This window comes from Tachypleus tridentatus, chromosome 4 (assembly GCF_004210375.1).
Source record: "Tachypleus tridentatus isolate NWPU-2018 chromosome 4, ASM421037v1, whole genome shotgun sequence".
Lineage (NCBI taxonomy): Eukaryota > Metazoa > Arthropoda > Merostomata > Xiphosura > Limulidae > Tachypleus > Tachypleus tridentatus.
Window position 1 is genome coordinate 117,020,683 of NC_134828.1, and position 21,715 is coordinate 117,042,397.

At 34.8% G+C, this 21,715-nt stretch overlaps 1 protein-coding gene across 1 annotated transcript in view; it reads left to right on the top strand.

Annotated features, from left to right (window-relative positions):
• LOC143248205 (DNA mismatch repair protein Msh3-like) overlaps positions 1-21,715 on the top strand; it is a 109,405-nt gene that overhangs the window by 14,424 nt on the left and 73,266 nt on the right. Inside the window, exons 5-7 of the mRNA XM_076496638.1 lie at positions 8,656-8,825; positions 11,161-11,190; positions 15,090-15,341. Of these exons, the coding sequence (XP_076352753.1) occupies positions 8,656-8,825; positions 11,161-11,190; positions 15,090-15,341 (452 nt within the window). The remainder of the gene's footprint in view (positions 1-8,655; positions 8,826-11,160; positions 11,191-15,089; positions 15,342-21,715) is intronic.

Consider the following 21,715-nt stretch of genomic DNA (forward strand, 5'->3'; position numbering starts at 1 on the left):
ATTGGCTATCTGATTTCCTTATAGCCTTTCAGTTCAAGATTGGGGGAAATTTCATTTTGCCCTTTATGTTGCTTTGTTCAAATTTTGAAATGTTTTTTTATGTTTATTGTGTAAAATATTTGAAATAAAGCTAAAACATTCTTGTAAATAAAACACAAAAAAAATCTATATAGTGTTTGAGGATTGTTTTCATTGTTTTCAAATAAACCAGTAATGTGAGGAAAAAATAAAATAAACTAGATTAATTGCCTGTGGTTTTGGAGGTTTCTCAAAATAATCCAAATAGATTGCAGATTTATACAAACTACATGTATTCTCACAGTTGAAAGAAATATCAACTAATTTGATCTGGGCTTGGGTCTTTAAAAATTCCTGGACTTTTGTAAATCTTGACTGAACCCAGTAGCAATATCTCAATAATACAGTGGATGTATGAAGGTCCTAAACCTTATGTTAATTCATTACCTTAAATGACAGTTACATTTCTTGCTCCTTGGAGACTTTTCTCTGTTATACTCTGTTGATTTTTGTTTTGTTTTAATCTTTTGGAATGATGATGTTTATTTTAATTTAGGATGAGTTGGAGATTTATCTCCACTTAATATTTTTATTTGGAACAAGCTGAAGTACTGTCATCTGACAAGGAATGTTTAAAACTTAAAGCAATGTGAATTTAACAGCAGTCATATATTTCAAAGGTACAACATAAACATAAGCTTTTTCTCAAAATTTTAAAATTATAAAAAAGCTTTTTCAGAAACACCATTTGTGGTTTTCTTTCCATCTCCCAGAAAGTAATGATTTCTGACAAGGTGTCTTACTTCTCACATACATATCTATTCAGAACTGGTCTCAATTTGCCAATTTTTTTTAGTGTATCACAAGCTTTTTATTTTTTTTACTCCTGTGCCCTTCACTTCACTTGGTTTAACTGATTTATGCTTGCAAATTATTATGTGACAAACCTCCACCATTAGATATTACCCCTACCAACATGACTCAATTTTCCCTCTATGCTGTTCTATTTATCACTTCTTGTATGACAGTGCTTGTGTTTGGACATTTATTTAGCATTCTCTTTGAATTTTGAACTTTCATAGTGTTTATTTTTCTGTTTCCTTTTTTTTTTAATAAGCTTATTTAGTCAACATGTTATTCCATTTCAATCCATTTATAGAACATTATAAGTTTTCATGCTTTTCATTCTTTACCAAGAGATTAGTGTTTAGTTTAAATTTGCATTATGAGTTACCAAGAGATTAGTGTTTAGTTTAAATTTGCATTATGAGTTACCAAGAGATTAGTGTTTAGTTTAAATTTACATTATGAGTTACCAAGAGATTAGTGTTTAGTTTAAATTTACATTATGAGTTCTGAAGTGCATGTTATCATGTCAGAGGTTATACCTTCTACAATCACTATTTACACTGGCTTCAGGTGGTGAACTTAACTTTGGAATTGCCAGACATTATTCATTGAAAGATTGATGATAATTTGAGCCAACTCTCTTCTCCTGATGTTGTCCAACTTCTTCCAGAATATACCAAACCTGTTAGGGATGAAGAATAATTTTTTCTCCATCTAAATTTGCTTTGTCTTCCCAAGTTCCATTAGGTCTGTTTTGGATGTGGTTTCCCAGGTATTTTTTTGTTTTATCCTTTTTCTCAGTTTCCTAGACTTTTCTACCTTTCTTGTTCTATGATACTACTTCCTCTCAGTATTTTGTGTTTCTACTTTCTTGTGATATTAGGGCTTATGCTGAGAATTTTTTATTTTAGTTACATGATGGCATGAGCATGCTTCACTCTCCTGAGGCTTCAGATCAATGTGCTTTAGCCTACTATCAGGCTGATTTTCCTTTTCTTAATTCTTAGTAACTAGAATCCATTTTACCCATTTTACAGACAGACACTGACTGTACCCTTGTTCCATGCCCAATTTTCTCATGTCTGTCTTACAGTACTTGTTCATCGTACACCTCATCTCTGAAGCAATCCACTGGATGTTTTTTTTTAAGATACATTTGCCCTAATTAAATCCTTGTTGGTACATTTGGTGACTTTGGCTCTTTCTTGACATGTGTAGTTTCTCCTTCTGTTGGGATCTTTTGGGTAGAGATGCAGTTTTGTTCCATGTTCATTTGCCATCTCAATATTACAGGACTTGTAATTTGCCCATTTTCTCCAGCACTGACTTTGATGTCCAAATTATAATCTGTGAGACAGCAGTCAACTTTTATATTCATTGGTTGCTCATTTGTCTCAGTTACTTCTTGGTGCTACTTTGTTTTACTGTGGAGTCATTTCTCACTCTCAGGTTTATGGATGACCAAGGTCTATATCTTGAATGCTTATCTTCACATTCCTATCTTGAAATGCTATCTTCAGTTTATTCATCATGGGGTGGTTTATCAACTTCACACTCTTCCTTTAAGGCTTGCAATGGCACTGGATATCTATTGATGTGTGGTCAAGGCTTTTGCCAAACTTTGGTACATTTGAGGGTTGTTCTATCACCATTATATGGGTGACTTGCTACAATTGGGTTATTCTGAACTGGAACCTACTTGACACATATATCTGCTTGTTTTGAAGGTGGCTCAGGTCAGTTGATTGATGAAGTCAAAGAAATTTTTTTCACTCCGACCCAAATATCTTATTCATTTGAGTGTTTTATTTAACACTTATCTTATTAGGGGCCAACCTCCTACCCTTTGTCTCTATTTAATAGAGCTGGCAGTCATTAACACACATTCTTACTGCTTGCAAGGATTTATCTTTTATGGATGTGATCCTCTATAATGTCACTTATCCCATGGGTCATGCAATCTTATTCATTTGAGTGTTTTATTTAACACTTATCTTTGTCTCTATTTAATAGAGCTGGCAGTCATTAACACACATTCTTACTGCTTGCAAGGATTTATCTTTTATGGATGTGATCCTCTATAATGTCACTTATCCCATGGGTCATGCACATATGAGATCCTTCGAATGGACACTTCACGATCAATGGAACTTTGCATGGAATCCCTTGAATCCTTATTACCTTCTTTTTTCCCTTGTAGATGATCTGCATTGATGGTTGGACAAAGCTCGCACTTTGTTTCTCACATAAATGTTTACACATTTTCACAGATGCTTTACGATTGTGGGTGCATGTGTCGAACAGCAAGTTACTTCAGTTCAATGGTATACGACAGAATGGTTTTCCAATAGTAATATTTTGGAGCTTCTTGCTGTCCATTAGGTTTTGGATCATTTTCTTTATTTTGCCAACAACCATCTGGTTAGATCAATACAAACAATGGTACAGTTTCTTTTGTTGTCAAATGTTTGAACTTCTGTTTTTTGGACCCTCACACACAGCACTCATCTACTTGTGTGTTTTGCTCTGGATGCTTTCAACCTTGTCTCTGATCATATGTATCACCCTGATAAAATTTATTTGATGGAGTGATCCTTAGCTCCTCAGGTTTTCCAGTGTTATATGTTCAGATGGGTACCCTGCATCTGGAAGGATTTACCGTTATCCACAATACCAGTTTACCTATGATTTGGTCTCTGGTGCCTCATCCATTTGCCATGGCTGTTGATGTATTCAGTCAAGATTGAACAAATAAGTTCCTTTATGTGTATCCTCCTATTTATATCTTTTTCCCATGGTGAATTCTATTACCCACTCCATGTCAGTTCTTTCTGATTACCTCTTACTGGCTGACCCAGCCACAGTTTCTGTGGTTGCTTCAAACCCAATCTGCACCAAACATTGTCTCTTTCTAGCACTTCATCCCTTCTAAGGCAGCCTCAGTCCCATTGCTACCCTTCTTCTCCATAAGTGGTTTTTATCAGGTCCTTATCTAAAAAAATTCTGTTTTTCATGGCATGTAGCATTGTGGTTGGCACATAGTTTGACCTACTTCCATGGAGATTTATCCACATAAGTTGAACATTGTCTACCATTGATCTTTGGTTTGTGTGTTCTACCTTGCTTGTCTCACTGTTTCTATTATTATAGATTATCTCACTTTGTTATTAGATCAGGGGTCATTTTTTCTCCTCAATCTCAGGTTATCAAGTGGCTTTATTACACACTTTTTGTTTTTCTGGGTACTATAAACTTTTTGCCTCCCATACCTTCTTACTCTCCTTTCATTCTGTGTGGATTATTTTCCCTCCACAGCTCATGGCCTTTCTGGATTGGGATGTCAGTGTGGTGCTTCACTTTCTTACTTTACCTCCATTTAAATCATTGTTCTCTTGTTCCATGTTTTGTTCATTCCTTAAGCCATATTTTCTTCTCATTTTGGCTTGTGGACATGGTTGGTCAGGCTTGCCATAGATGTTTCACATACATTGTGTCATTCGTTTTAACTTCTTTTTTATCCAGGCTGATCTTTTCTTCTCAAGTCTTTGTAGGATTGGGATGGTAATTCCTCCTTCTAGCCAATTTTTCTTCCTCCCATTTTCAACCCCTATTGCAGATTCAATTCAGATAGACATCTGTGTCCTGTTCATGCTATTCATTATTTATGTTACTCGCATGGTTTTCTTTTGTCGTATTTGTTCCCATCTATTTCTACCATGGAAACTGTTTGTGATCTCTCTCCTTTCACTCTTACTAATTGGCTTTAGCTTTTAATTCAATTGACTTATTCTTTCTTGTCCCCTTTTCCTGTCAGTTATTCTTGGTGTTTTCCTATCAAATTAATCACCTTTTTCCTAGGTGTCTTATCTGAATAGTTCTATGGAAGAACTTCCTCATGTGTACCACTCCACGTACTTTTGTCTCTCACTATATGCTGCTGATTCTTATTGTTTGTCTGTTGCCATTCTTCAGACAAATTTGGTGATAATATAACCTGGCAAGTCTTCTTTTTCTCATTACATATGTCTTTCATGGGCCTATCCCATGTGTAGATCTGGATATCTCTTTGTGGCAAGTGGTGCCTGGCTAGGTATACTTCATTCACTTAAATGTGTATACCAATCTGCACTGTAAGGCTAAGTTGATTTAATTTTTATATTTTTCATGGCCACTAAATGCACACTATTGTGTACTGTTCCTTATACTAGAGATGTGTATGTCACAAGATCTCTCATAGGTTATTATTTGTAATACATTTGCTTCCTAAAAATGCTTGTTCTAGACTGTATTGACCCATGAGTGAAGCAGAAGGGGAATGCTGCCCATTTCTTAGGTTTATTAAATTGAGTTTAGTTTGCTATTCAGTATAGGATTTTGCAGTCACCCATTGCACTATTTCTGGTGTAAACATTTTCAAGACTCTCCTCCACCTTTCTCTTCCCCTATTTCTCACAGTGGAGTAAGAGAGTCCTCAGCACTTTCCAGTTCCAGATTGCTGGGGTGATGGATCATTCAATTGGGAGTAGTATGCAGATGTAAATGAGTTGTCCTCCAAATAGTTGCTCCATCTGTGCATAAGTTTGTTCAATGGGATGTTGCAGCTTTGGAGTGTGCTGTTGTAATGATTGGTATTCCTCTACCTCTCCATGCATGAATATTGGCTTCCGGCAGTTTAGTTTGGGATTTAGAGTTGAATCAGTCAGTATATTGTCCACACTCATGTTGTGTATCAGTTGGGTTTCCTCATCTTATCCCTGCATGGCTGTCAGTTCTTGTCAGTTGGGTTTTGGATTTATAGCTGAACAATTCAACATGATATTCTTGCACGTGTAATGTGCCAGTATAAATGCAGTTCATCTCATCCCTTTGAATGGGATTCTTCATCTTATCCCCACATGCATGTCAGTTCCCAGCAGTTGATTTCTAGATTTACAGCTGAACTGATCAACATAAGTTCTCACACATGTGATCAGGGTGGTCTTTCAGTCAGTTCTCCTTGAGTGCATTATTCCATTGTTGTGGATTGCAGTGTGCACTTGATGGTTTGTTCTACTTTTTCCTCTTGCACTACCCCTTGATGTGTCTTTGTCAAGAATGTTACTACACTTGAGATGGTTCTGGTTTGTTTGATTTGAGTGGAATATCTATGTATTTATCTTTTCTCACATGTGCCCTGTTTGTTGGTGCCATTTCTTCCTCCTGTTGGTTAAATTTAAGGTAAAGATGATATGATCCCACATTGGTGTCAGTTCTCAGCAGCTGGGTTTAGAGTTGTAGTTGACCTACTGATGGTATGATTATCATCCTATACTAGGTTTTCACTATTGGTAGTTTGAATTTCTAATTCATTCAAAACTATAGACTTTGTATTTTAACATAACAAACATCTAATTTGAACCAGTGCTAGTTTCAACATACCACATGATACAGATAGACCGTTGTTGAGGTGTGGTTTTATAATATTTACTTTTGAATTATAATGTATAGTATGTAAATTTGAATTTTAATCTATAGCTTGGTACCAAATATAATTACATAAATTTTTAAAATAGTAGTTGAATAAAATTTGGAATGCAAGTCAACAAATGCAGTGACATGGTTTTTGACACATGACCTGTCATGATAGGGTTAATGGAGATCTGTCTCATGATGATTTGCTTGTACAAATCAGTTAAACCATATGAATCAAAGGGTATGTAGGAGTTAAAGGCTTGTGGCATGCAAAAAAAAATTAACAAACAGAGGGTAACACTGAATGAGAATAGCTGTGCATGTGAGAGAAATAAATACTTGTTAAATACATATTTTAGTGTAGGAAAATTATAACTTTAAGTTGATCTCACACTTTAACACCCTACATCTCATTGACCATAAAAATAGCATGGTTGTTTGAGAAACAATCCAGCAGCTTTCTTACTTTGACCTTGTCTCTCTTTAAAATATTCAACATTGTATAAAGTACCTATCAGCTAAGGTTTTCTGAGATTGATTCAATAAGCTGGAAGTATAAATATCTCAAAACAGAAATAGGGTTAATTTTGATTTTAACCCACTCAGGAAATTCACCATAGTTCATAGTGATTGCATACAAATTTTGGTTGAGATTGGTCCAATAGATTCAGAGGAGTTAGGATGCAAACAAACATACATTTTGTTTTATATATATAGATTATCATTCACATTGGTAATCTAAGGATTGTGGGGTACTGCATTAGAACCTCAGTCAGGAATAAAAGTTGGTACATCTTCATGAAAATGAATACAGATGTGTCTTATCCTCTGTTTGTCTGGTATATACACGTTTATATTCTTTTGTTCATCCTAGTGGACAGTTACAGTCATACAATATAACAACAAGCTAGCCCATAGATTAAACTTTACTTTGTATGAATAAAGATTTATCTTTTTTTTTTAGTTGTTCCATCTGTCATTTGTTTTATTTTGCTCTTTTATTTCATATTACCAATTTTTATCGGGTAACGTTATGTTGGTGAAACTTTCTTTTCACAGTTCATTACATTCTGTGTATTACATGAACAAAGTTACTAATTCATCTTATTTGAAAACTAGATTGATTCCAACTTTATAATTTAAATGTGATGCCTGAGCAAAAAGACAACACTACTGGTACAACTTTATCTGTGGAACAGGTACAGGCTTTATTTCAGAGGAAGCTAGCATGTTTCATGTGTTTGTATGGTGAGTTCTCCTTTTCAACCTAACAGTGTTGTTGAGAAAGAATAGAATCAAGGAAATGACAGTTTTGATATGGTTCTTTATCTCCTCTCACATAAGTAACCATTCTCGTTCAGTGCTTCCCTCTATATACAAAACATTTTTTTGCATTCTACAAATCTTAAGCTCCTAATTATCTTACAATCGATTGATTTGCATAAATTTTGCATATAAATCTTCATGTGATTACCTTCCACTAATAAGAATGTGACATGCTCTCCTGCCATGTGACTTCCGCTGTTTGATTCTACTGAACTATCACTTCTATTTTGACAGTAGTCAAGACATTTTTAGTGCTCTTTGAATGTAATTAGCTTCATGACTGTTGTTTATTTTTTGAAGTTATTATTCAAAAGTGTACCTTCTGTTTTGTTTTTTTCAACAGTTACTATTTTCAGATATTTTTTATTTTTTATCATCAGACATTTGATTGATTTTTAGCTTTGTACAACAAATTCTGAAGTCCCAAGTTATCATTTCAGATATCATATCTTCCACTAGCACACTCACATAGGAAACAGGTGGGGTGAATCATTTTTGGATTTACCAGGTATAACGTATCTTGTGACTGACTATTATATGAACCTATTCCTCCTGAACATACCAAACCTGTTTGTAGTACCCAAGAAAACTGGAGACTGGCAGCCTGTGATCAATTTGTTCCACCTCAGTCAGTTTCCCACATTCATTTCATATGTTCCATTCATTGATCATGGGTGTATGCAGTTCTCTCTTGTCTGATGAACTTGTTTGTACATGTAAAGCTTCAAGAAAGATTTTTTGTTATACATTTAAAAATATTTTAATACATTTCTTTTGTTTTTATTTACCACATGTTTTACAGTCACTTATTTCGCTCATTTTCTCTACCTGCTGCTAAAAAAGTAAGTTGGATGTATGAATACTGTATTGGTTTTTGTGACAAATACCTCATTAGGAGGCAGGTCTGTCTGTTTTATTTATCTTAAAGCTATAGTGTTCTCTTGAAAACTTAAAAATGATTGTAATGTACGTGTAGTTGAAGAATGAAAGAGTCCTTCATTTCTTTTGCAGGCTGTTCAGCCAGCTACAGGAGATGTCTTATACAGCAGTTTTCATGATTCTAATACAAGGTCAGAACTAGAGAGCTGTCTAATTCATATTCATCCTATAGAAGTAATTTTACCTGAAACACTGCTCTCTCCACAAACTGTAAACTTAGTCAAGGAAATAACAACATTAAGGTAGGATCAATTATTTTTTTAGAAATATTTCTTGTTTTTTATATCTATAGATGAAAAGCACTTTGGTCTAAAACCTAAGTGGTACATTTTTTAAGAAACAAGATACTTTATTACTGTATAAGATACAAGATACTCTATTAGTTCATAACTTCAAATGCTTTATAAATATCTCATAAAAACATGGTATAGTTTCTCAGTTTAAACTGCATTTCAACAGGTGCATGCTGTTTTGAATTACATATCAACCTTTTCTTTCATGCCTCAGTTTCTCACATGAAAAGTTTTTGCTTGGATTTGATGATTAGTATATATGTACCTGTAGATACAGTTACCTCTTCTTTAAATGTTTACTTAGCTTTTTAAGTTTTCTTGTTGAGTACTTGTTTTACAAATGTTTGTAAGTCCACCTTAGTTCAGTCATTCATCTGTGGAATTGGCCATCTCAACATTGTGTGTTTCATTGTACTAGTGAGGTGTATTATTTGACCCATTTTTGCTTTCTTATGGTAATTTGAAATAAATTTGAGTTGTTCATTGAGTCCCAATTTGGGCTGTAAAAACTTTAATCCTTTATTCTGGATTTTCTTGAAATTGTAAATATAATTTAGATTTATGTTCTGGTAACTACTATTGTCTTAGAAGGTTTGTGATGAGAAACATGAGTTACAAACACTTCTTTGTGTAAGGTTTTCTGTACATCTGGACTTTATCAGAATTGTTTACCTTATACTGGTTTTCCAAAGTATACTTTCAGTTAGAATCATGTGCAAATATGTTTGAATGTTTTGTAGATTGTAGGGAATATTTTTTAAATATTTCTTCAGTAGATTTTCACTGTTCACAAATACAGAATATAAGATAATTTTTAACCAACACATAAAAGTATTAGTTCACAATTTGGATATTGTATTTTTGGTTTTATGATTAAATGTTTCAATATACTACAGACAACTAGATATGTATGAATATAACATAGTTGAGTTGGTGTGAGTACTAGATGACAGTTCCATGGGTTGTACCAACAGATGTTGACTTCTCGTAGAGGCAGGATAGTCTTTCTTTACTGATGTTACTAGTGTCCTTCTGACTGTATACTCTCCTGTTGATTCCACATCTGTTGCTTTTCCTGGCTACACCATGAATTACTTTGTTATATAGCAGTATCATTACCTGTGAACAGTGAAAAAAATCTGCAGTTGCTGCTTTTACCTTACTATTGCATAACAGGTTGATATCTTCCCAAATAGGTTTGTGATCTGATAAAAGGTCTTCTGAGCTCCTGGTTTATCGTTACTGTGCATGAATTGGATATTCTTTTAAGTGATGGTCTTATAATGCAGTTGCATTTGTTTCTGTCTTCCACTTGGTAACCAACCACTCTGAATTTTATACAGTACTACCCATGAATCATTCACAAATATTATATTGGTGGTGCTTTATCCTTAGGGTGTGATGCTTTCAGTAATCCAGAGAACTTTTTTATGGCTTTCAGTTCCATTCTTTTGTTGCTTCTAAGAAGCTTGAATACACCACCAGCCATATGCAAAATGTTGTAATTCCATGAGATGATGAATACTAAACCACCTCACTTGCTGGCTTTGGTATAGGAACTCTCTATGACTATGGTGACAGTTTACTGTCCACCATTGTCTTTATAAAACAAAACGAAAACTTAAGAGTTTTCCTGAGCTTTATCTCTGCTTATTTTGTACTTTTCTTTCCATCTAAGCTGATTTACACAGATCTCAATGGTGCCAAACATTAATCCTAATGAGGACATTGAAGGCTTCATGGTGATGAATTATTTCGGTGTTGGTTACATAGCACATGTTCACCCATGATTATTTCCTAAGGCACTGTGTTAATTGGTGTTTGCAAGTTCGTTATAGAGCCATAATGTTCCAACTGAAAGCAATAGTGGCCCATGTCTTTACACTTTAATACCCTAATGTGAAGTTTACTTGTGAATGCTGATGGGTTCTGTAATATTGCTTTAATGAAAATGGCTGATGTACAATCAGTTATGACTACTCTTAAACAGATGATTTGTATGTTTTTAACCTCATTACAGCAACATACATGTTTGGCATATAGGTTATATAACTCTCATGAAAGTTCCTTATAAAAATGAAAATAATGGATGTAATTGTTTTAAATTTGACATAAACTTTCTAAAAGTATGTAGGTTCAGAATTTTTTTTTTCACTATTTGAATAAAAAAATAGTTATTTGCACTTGCATTCTGAATAGTTCACATGCAAGGTAATTTTATTTTCAGTATAAAAATATTATTTATTACCTTACAGTTTTCATATTTCTTTTGTATGATCTCTAGATTCTCCCAAATGAATATCAAAAGTTTAAGGTAAATGTTTGTATTTCATTCTCTGTTTCCTCTGCTAAATCACAAATAATCTATCGTCATCATCGTTTAAAAAATAAATATAAAAGACTGTACATACGTTTTACTTTTCTCTGTAGAATATGTTAAAACCTTTTCATATGTGTAATTGCATGTCTCAGTCTTTTCACTTATAATTTACTTTTATTATTTTTGGTAAAACATCACCATGTGCCTACTTGCTATTATTAAAAACTCTTTGAGAAAGATACCCCTTAGCAACAGACAAATGATTTTGTACATGTCTTGAGTTTAGAAGTCATGAAAACATAGGAGAGAATGAAGTAAACTTAAACTTTTTAAATATGAATTTTAAAATGCAAATAATAACAACTAAAAATGTAAAACCTAAACACAATTTAACTGTCTATCAGTCTAATATGTATAAAGCAAGAAAGTATTTGCCAAATGCTAAGGTCCCACACTCAACAATGGACTTATACTTGTTTCTCTAAGATTGAAAACAGATGTATAAAGGCATGTTTCTATAACAATAATGCCCTATCAAGAATTAAACCTGCTCTATCTTTTAGTCATAAGCATGCTAATGAACATAAAATTCTAGCTTAACAAGTCAATTTCTACTTTGAAAGTGGGTGTGGCTTATTTTTGATTCTCTTTATTCTTAGAATATTTCCAGTTACATTCACAAGAACTTCTATTGTTATATTTTGACTGACTGAACCAAGACAAGTCTATATTTTCTCACACATCTATGTTGATATTTTTTAACTGTGGTCATGATATTACTGAAGTTTTAATTATTGTTTTAGAGGTTTCTTTTGAAATAAAGGAATTGAAAACTTGTATAAAACTTTGAAGTAACTTCATTAAAATACATTTATAGCAAAGTGGTTTAAGTTTTGAGTGTAATTCAGTAACATGCACAGAGTTGTGTTTAAAAATGGTGGTGTTGTCATTGGGTTAATCTTACCCATCTGTGTAGCACTTATACTGATCATTGGTAGTACATAAATTGGGAAGGAACTGATAAGACTTTTGTTGAGCAGGTAATGTTCTTCAATTTTATATTTAACTGCAAATTTCAGCATATTGATAGCTCTAATTATCATGGTGTTAATGCAATTGGTGATCTTTTCTGTTAAAGATTACTTCTAGGTACTTCTTTGTTTTGTCCAGAGGATTAGCATTGCTCACATTGGGTGGTGATAGTTTGTTGTCATTAACATTTCTGTTATTAAGTGTGCAGAATATGACTGGCTTGGAAGGACTGATGACTACTGCTGTGTCATTGCACTATTTGTTCATGCTGTTAAGGGATGGCTGTGTCTTAGTTTTGAGTTCAGTTCTGCTAGGGCCTTTGTGATATAATAAAATAGAACATTATAAGCAAAGGTTAGCACATAGTATCTTGTTAAACTGCTAAGGCAGGCTAGATCCTCATGTACGTGTTTAAGAGGAGTGTTGACAATGATCCTCTCTGATTCCAAATTTCCAGCTCAGGTCCATCTTACACATGTAACACTGATGTTTGTCCTGTTGACAAGGATGGATAGATGGGCTGTGTTGTACTCATATTAGAGATCCAAAGCTACAGTCAAGGAGTTTGGGCCAGCTTCATAGCCTTCCTTGTTTCAGCTAAGAAGTCATAAGCATTGCTCAAAGTTTTTCTTTCACTATAATAATCATCTAGTGACAACAGTAGCAGTGGTTCTATCTGATAGGCAAGCCTTGAGCTGTATCTTCCTCAGCAATCTGGTTAGTTATGTTTTGGATGGTGCAAGGATTTGATACAGGCATTAGTCCATATTTCAGGGGTTGTACCTGTTTCTTAGCTGTGTTGATACTCTGATACTAACTTCAAGAAGTTGCCTTCTGTTAGCTTCTTAAAAGTAGTATACACATCAGTGATTTGTGTGCGTGTGGATAACTTAGGAGAGCTCTGTAACTTGCAGTGATGGGCGATTATAATGTTTGAAGCTAGTGCCATGTCTAACTTAAATTTCCAACCCACCTGCTCGGTCAGTGAGAGTGAATTAGTCAGGGTCTGGCAGCTTACTTTTTGAAAATGTAGGATGTCAAAATTCAGAGAGATTTTCAATGAAGAATTTGCTTTCCCTGATCAGTAATCTATCATGATGTGAGATTAGTGACATCTGCTGAACTTTTTAAGCATACATCATGTATTAGCTCATTGTCCTATTCCTCTTCTTCTCCTGCTGAATTGTGAAAGTTCCCAGCAAAGTGTTGTTCCCATGGGTAACTGTGTGAACACTATTTCTTAGTGTATCTTTTTTGGTAAGCAGTACATTATCCACTTACTGTTTGTAGCCCTAACAAAGCAGGCAAGTGATGCTAAACCAGTAGCCTACAAGATTGGAGATGATCCAGAAGCATCCCAGGTGCAGAATTTTATGATGATCAACTCTACATGTAACAAAATATCTGAATGTTATTTCCACTCTGGAGTAACAAATGTGGTGAAGTTTGATAACCTCCCTAATATGTATGTCACTATCTGGTACAGATTGTAGATCTCAGTTGCACTGAACATTTATCTTATATGCAAGGATTCATCTACTTGAATACTAAACACAGTTTAGCTCCAGGTTTTCACCAATTGATCAGTTTCTGTCCTAAACTTACAACGGAACATAAAGTACCACTAAACTAAGCTAACTTTAACATCAGAGTTAATTCTGTCTTTATACTTACATTCCCTTACAGTTACCTTATTGTCATTAAAACTAAACAATAGAGTAGTAACCAAGAACTATTGACATTTTTCTAATCCTGTAAATGGACAAATGTAAGACTAAGTCTGCTTGAAGCTAAAACACAATTGTTTTCACTTGTGAAGCATAATTAGATTTAGTTACATATTATTATATTATGTATATATTAGACAGTCAAGTGAATGTTGTTTATTTGTTGAGAGAAAAATAGGTGAAATGAAATCAGAATAATGTTTAACTGTATGAATCTAATGTGTTATCATGTTATTAAACAGTGTTTAACTGTATGAATCTAATGTGTTATCATTTTATTTAAACAGTGTTTAACTGTATGAATCTAATGTGCTATCATGTTATTTAAACAGTGTTTAACTGTATGAATGTAATGTGTTATCATGCTTTTTAAACAGTGTTTAACTGTATGAATCTAATGTGTTATCATGTTTTTTAAACAGTGTTTAACTGTATGAATCTAATGTGTTATCATGTTATTTAAACCGTGTTTAACTGTATGAATCTAATGTGTTATCATGTTATTTAAACAGTGTTTAACTGTATGAATCTAATGTGTTATCATGTTATTTAAACAGTGTTTAACTGTATGAATCTAATGTGTTATCATGTTTTTTTCAGTGTTTAACTGTATGAATCTAATGTGTTATCATGTTATTTAAACAGTGTTTAACTGTATGAATCTAATGTGTTATCATGTTATTTAAACAGTGTTTAACTGTATGAATCTAATGTGTTATCATGTTTTTAAACAGTGTTTAACTGTATGAATCTAATGTGTTATCATGTTTTTAAACAGTGTTTAACTGTATGAATCTAATGTGTTATCATGTTATATAAACAGTGTTTAACTGTATGAATCTAATGTGTTATCATGTTTTTTAAACAGTGTTTAACTGTATGAATCTAATGTGTTATCATGTTATTTAAACCGTGTTTAACTGTATGAATCTAATGTGTTATCATGTTATTTAAACAGTGTTTAACTGTATGAATCTAATGTGTTATCATGTTTTTTAAACAGTGTTTAACTGTATGAATCTAATGTGTTATCATATTATATAAACAGTGTTTAACTGTATGAATCTAATGTGTTATCATGTTTTTTAAACAGTGTTTAACTGTATGAATCTAATGTTATCATTTTTTTAATAGTTCTACTACTGATGATCGCTGTCGTATTGAATGGGTTTCTGACAACACATTTGAGTTTACTTCTGCACTTAGTATCATATCAACATTTTATCAGAAGTGTACCTCTGATGATAGTCAAGATAGCTCTGAAACTGAAAGAACTCAAAACTTACAGAAAGTAATGGATTTCCCACCTGTTATTCTCTGCTGTTTGAGTTCCTTAATTAAGTACTTGGAAATGTTTCATTTGGAGTCTGTTCTTTACAATCCCAGGTGGGTCATAGTTATCATTTTTAACTTTATTATCTATTATTTTTAAAAATCTAATTTTAAATTTTCATATGTCTGTAGTTTAGTTGGACTTTTGAACATTTTTATTAATTCTAATTAAATATTAACACTTTTAGAGTTCAAATGAATTTCAAACAGGTACATTTCTCTCAAATGCAGAAAATCTTTCCTTATGAGCTTCTTTCATACTGTTAACGGGTCATTTAACTAAAGTTGTAAATGTCCTTGGTACACTGCAGAGCAACCTTCAGCTTACCAAGAGCTCTACTCTCTCACTTTCCACATCGTTTATTGCATTACTGCTGAGATAATGTATCTAAGCTTTGCTTTCCTGCTTTAATCTATAGTTTATAGTTGCAGTTATGAAGAACAACAAAATATCCCAAATGTGTGACGATGGTTGGGAATGTATTTCAGATGTAAATACCTGTTTGGAAATTGATTTATTTCTGAAAATATAAATTCAGAAGAGCCATACTTACTCTGGAATACAAAGAAGTCAGAATACCCACACAGAGATAAAGGAGTGAACTGGGGAGAGTTATAAAGACTACTGTATCACCAAAAGTTAGATTTCTGATGTCGGAAAATAACAACCTCAACAAAATTTAAAATTATATAATCAAATAGAATCCAGAACCAGAGCAAAAGCCAATAGACTGGATTAATAGAAGAATTGAGCAATAAATAGAACTCTGCTTTCTCAGACAAATCAATTGTCTGTGTTCTGCCATACTGTACACATGCTACTGCAATGCTGTGTTTGTGGTTTTTAGGCTTAATAAATTCTTTTTTTGTAAAGTTTATGTTGTTCATAAAATCACCCACGTTTGGTTAATATTAGAACAGCAGCCAGGACCTCTTGGTTTCTAAACAGTTTGTTTATCCCACCTTTATTGCAAAAAGAAGAATTTTACCCATCCAAACATGTGACTGGAATTTGAAAAGTTTGGTTCTCAAGAGTGTGATGTCTGTTTTTATTAACTTTAAGTTGTTGAATGATTAGGCTGACAAATTTGATTTTGATTAGAAAATAGAGGAATGCCATTCAGTGAAACTAGCAACTACAAATCATGTGATGGCCATTTCTCATCATTTTCACATCATTCATGGAAATGGCAGAAATTTGTTGTTTCATAATATGAGTATCTTTACCACCAGGTATATTTGTTGTTTCATAATATGAGTATCTTTACCACCAGGTATATTTGTTGTTTCATAATATGAGTATCTTTACCACCAGGTATATTTGTTGTTTCATAATATGAGTATCTTTACCACCACGTATATTTGTTTTTTCATAATATGAGTATCGTTACCACCAGGTATATTTGTTGTTTCATAATATGAGTATCATTACCACAAGGTGTATTTGTTGTTTCATAATATGAGTACCATTACCACCAGGTATAACCACATGTGCACCTAAACAACACTATGTCTTGGTATCTGATACTGTGTGATGCAAGGAAAAGTCAGAAAGTTAATCATTTTCCTAACTTTTATATTTATCTGTTAATCAAAAATATTGTATATAATTTTAAATTTTAGACAAAAGAATGCAAAAATAGGTGTTTAAAGTGAAAAGATGTTATTCTAATATTCTTTATCAAACAGGAATATAGAAAGGTGAATTATAGGGGTATGTACTAAGCTCTTGAGACCTTTGATCCCAGAGATGACCAGATACAATAATAACTGGTAATACAGCAATCCCTCTATGCAGCCATTGATTGCATAGGCCCACATCTAACTGGATAGATGAGGCTGGATTGTGTTACTACAACAACTTCTGGTTGTACCCACATCTAACTGGACAGATGAGGCTGGATTGTATTATTACAACAGCTTCTGGTTGTATCCACATCTAACTGGATAAATAAGGCTGGATTGTATTACTACAGTAGCTTCTGGTTGTACTCCCATCTAACTGGATAAATGAGGCTGGATTGCATTACTACTGCAGCAGCTTCTGGTTGTACCCACATCTAACTGGATAAATGAGGCTGGATTGTATTACTACAGCAGCTTCTGGTTGTACCCACATCTAACTGGATAAATGAGGCTGGATTGTATTACTACAGCAGCTTCTGGTTGTACCCACATCTAACTGGATAAATGAGGCTGGATTGTATTACTACATTGTATTACTACAACAGCTTCTGGTTGTACCCACATCTAACTGGATAAATGAGGCTGGATTGTATTACTACAGCAGCTTCTGGTTGTACCCATTTCTAACTGGATAAATGAGGCTGGATTGTATCACTACAGCAGCTTCTGGTTGTACCCACTTCTAACTGGATAAATGAGGCTGGATTGCATTACTACAGCAGCTTCTGGTTGTACCCACATATAACTGGATAAATGAGGCTGGATTGTATTACTACAGCAGCTTCTGGTTGTACCCACTTCTAACTGGATAAATGAGGCTGGATTGCATTACTACAGCAGCTTCTGGTTGTACCCACATCTAACTGGATAAATGAGGCTGGATTGCATTACTACTGCAGCAGCTTCTGGTTTTACCCACATCTAACTGGATAAATGAGGCTGGATTGCATTACTGCTGCAGCAGCTTCTGGTTGTATCCACATCTAACTGGATAGATGAGGCTGGATTGTATTACTACAGCAGCTTCTGGTTGTACCCACATCTAACTGGATAAATGAGGCTGGATTGTATTACTACAGCAGCTTCTGGTTGTACCCACATCTAACTGGATAAATGAGGCTGGATTGTATTACTACAGCAGCTTCTGGTTGTACCCACTTCTAACTGGATAAATGAGGCTGGATTGCATTACTACAGCAGCTTCTGGTTGTATCCACACCTAACTGGATAGATGAGGCTGGATTGTATTACTACAGCAGCTTCTGGTTGTATCCACATCTCACTGGATAGATGAGGCTGGATTGTATTACTACAGCAGCTTCTGGTTGTATCCACATCTCACTGGATAAATGAGGCTGGATTGTATTACTACAACAGCTTTTGGTTGTACCCACATCTAACTGGATAAATGAGGCTGGATTGTATTACTACAGCAGCTCCTGGTTGTACCCACATCTAACTGGATAAATGAGGCTGGATTGTATTACTACAGCAGCTTCTGGTTGTATCCACTTCTAACTGGATAAATGAGGCTGGATTGCATTACTGCAGCAGCTTCTGGTTGTATCCACATCTAACTGGATAGATGAGGCTGGATTGTATTACTACAACAGCTTCTGGTTGTATCCTGTCTTAATTGATACAACAACATTTAATGTTTCTGTGGCTTCAGGTTTCACACTTTTAGTAGAGGAGGTCTTGGATTTGGCATGTTGCAAGTTTGTGTTTTTTCATGCAGCTGTCTATGTCACCAAAATCCCAGTCAGATCTCTTTTGTTGATGAATTTGTTACTCAAGAAGAAGGTTTGAACCTTTTCACCCCTCTTGCTTTTGCTGTGCCTTTCCATTCTACCTCTCTTGAGCTATCTTGTCTTTCATCTGAACTTTTTGTACATGATTTTTCAGGTATGTTATTTCTTCTCTCTATCTTTTGCATCTCCTCCCTGTTTTATTTTGCTCCAATGTTGGATCATTTAATCCCTTTCTCACCTGATACTCAAGTCCATGCTCAACAGTTTCTTTCCTCTACATTTGGCTGACTTTCATGGCATATTATACATCAGAATTTCCATTTTTTGGATTCTAAGACTGTAGGGTCTCTGATTCAGGCATAAGACTCTGATCCTTTTACAAACTATGATTTTTTCCTGGTCCAATTCTCTCATCTCTGTCTCACCCTCACTACAGCCATCTGTTATCTCTCATATATTCTATTCCTTTACTAACTTATCCACAATTGCCATGAGGGATTTTTGTTATTCTTCTTATTCCTATGTTGATGCACTTATCTTCCTGTGTCTTGTCCTACGTTGATGCACTTATCTTCCTCTGTCTAGTCCCTTCATATATGGCTCCTTTGCTGTTTGGCAGGGCTACTCTCTTGTCACATGTGTCCACCTTCTTTCTGTTTATGTGATCACTGTGTTCTTGGCCAGTCTGTTTTTGTGTAACTCCCTGATACTTTAGAGCCTTGGATGGAGATTACACATCAACATTCCCCTTCTCCTTTCTTGTTTCTCATCTTTCCCACTCCTATCTTGCTCCTGTTCCCATGTCTCAATCCTCTTATATACTAGCACCACTTTCCCCATTTTCTGCAGTAGGCTACCAAATCATCTGTCATCACATTTTCCAAAGGGATCTTTGTGGTGATTATTGCATGGTTCCAACACTCTGGGGGTACATTTGTTTAAGTTTAATCATCTACTGCTCCTCTCCTTTATCTCTAAGTCCTGTTTCTTTTCCCCTTCCTCCTTTGGATCCACTTTCTTGCCAGCATCTCTACAAAGTGGTTTGGCTTCTCTTAAAAAAATCAGTGATTAGCATCCTGTTATTGTTTTATCCAATCTCAACTGCTTCATCAAACTTCCCATAGTTCACCACAAAGTCTTTCCTCTCCTTTTGATGATCATTCACTCCATTTCTATTGACAACTAAGGTCAATATCTTGGATGCTTACCTTCATGTCCTGATTTCCCCAGTATCTAGATGTTACTTTCAGTTTGGTCATGTGGGTTAGATGTTTCAGTTCCATGTTCTACCATCTGGTCTAGCATTGATGACATACATCTTCTGTTATATGGTCATAGCCTTTGGCTGCCATATTCACAAGTAAGTTGTATGTTTTGACCATCATATGGATGACTGGCTCCTTTTAGCTCCTTCCTAACAAGACACAGCTATTTCCTTCTCCAGGACACAGTACTTATGGGATAGCTTTGTCAAACTTGAGAAGTACCAACACACACAGCACCCTATTCATATGGGGGTGTTTTTCAAAATCTACCCCAGCAGAACTCAGCCTTCTCCTCTTGGTTTCCAAAGTCTTCTCCTTTTTCTGTACATGATGTTCCCTCTCTTTTGGGAACCTGAGCTTTCCTATAATCCTTTTTGTCTTATTGGGTTGTGCTCATATACATTGCCTTCAATCAGTGTAATCTTGCTCAGGATCCTATGGATTCTGCCATTCTCGTTTTCCAAAAGTTGAATTTGTCTAGTGGCTCAACAGGGACAACACCGTGATGGGAATTCTTTTGCTTTTTCCTCATTATGACTTTTATCTCTTTACAGATGCTTCTCTTAGGAGATGGGGAATGTACTTGGATTCCCAGGAGATAACCAGTCATTAGTTAATACTTGAATCTTTCTTACAGGTCAACTTTTCAAAACTCTTAGCTGTATTTTAGGATTTTGATCACTTCCAGCTGGTGGTTTGGGACTACATGGTGATGGTTCATTCCAACAGTTTGACTGTTATTTGTTACAGTTGTCAAGGAGCACACAGGATTGTTTGATTTATTTTTGAATACTGTTTCTCCTTTTCTGGACCCAGCAGGTTTATCTTCTTGCTTGTCACATCCCAGATGCTCTGAATCTTGTGACAAATCAGCTATCTTCTACCAACTAAATTTTGCCAATGGGGTGGTCTCTTGCTCCTGAAATGTTCTGGTGGTTATGTTCACAGCTGCATACCCTCTTCTGAATGCATTTGCCACCCATTGCAATATGAAACTTCTCCTCTTCTGGCCACCATTTTTACACATGTCAGCCTCAGCTATAGACCAATCTTTACCTATATGCTTATTGTTTTCATTATTCTTCTTTCCTTTTACTTCTCTCTTATATGAACCAGTCTCTGTAGAGTCCTTCTCATAACCACATTCTTGCCTGTACAGCTGTGGGTTTCTCTGTGTTACCTCCTTCAACTGTCTCTTCCTATACCTTTTCCAGCAACCACTTCTCTATCATTCATTCTGCTGTAACTATACTGTATTCGTACATGGAATTTGTTTGGTCTGTTTTGAAATGGTCTGGACTCTCACCAGGGGTAATCTTCCTTTTTACATGTTTAATCTGCTCTTATTCTTTGGTGGTTTACCATTGTAAATGGTGCAGTTTCTGTTGTTGGTCTTTTCACCATGTCCTTTCACCTTATCAAGAAAGTGCTCCTCACTTCTGATTTTTTTTACATTTCTTTGCTGTAGTGATTTGTCTGTTTCTATGATTGTGAGTTATAAGGCAACTTTGTTCAGCACCTTTCCTTTTTTACTCTGATTTTTCACTCTTTTTGCTTAATTCATCCATCCCATCCAGTTCCCATACAAGATTTGAATCTCAGTGTTGTCCTTCATGTTCTTACCCTTCTTCTATATGAACCATCAGTTTCTTGCTTTTTGTACTACCTCTTCCTGAAGATATATTTCTTACTCCTCTCTAAGTGTGGATGCCTTAGATTTAATATC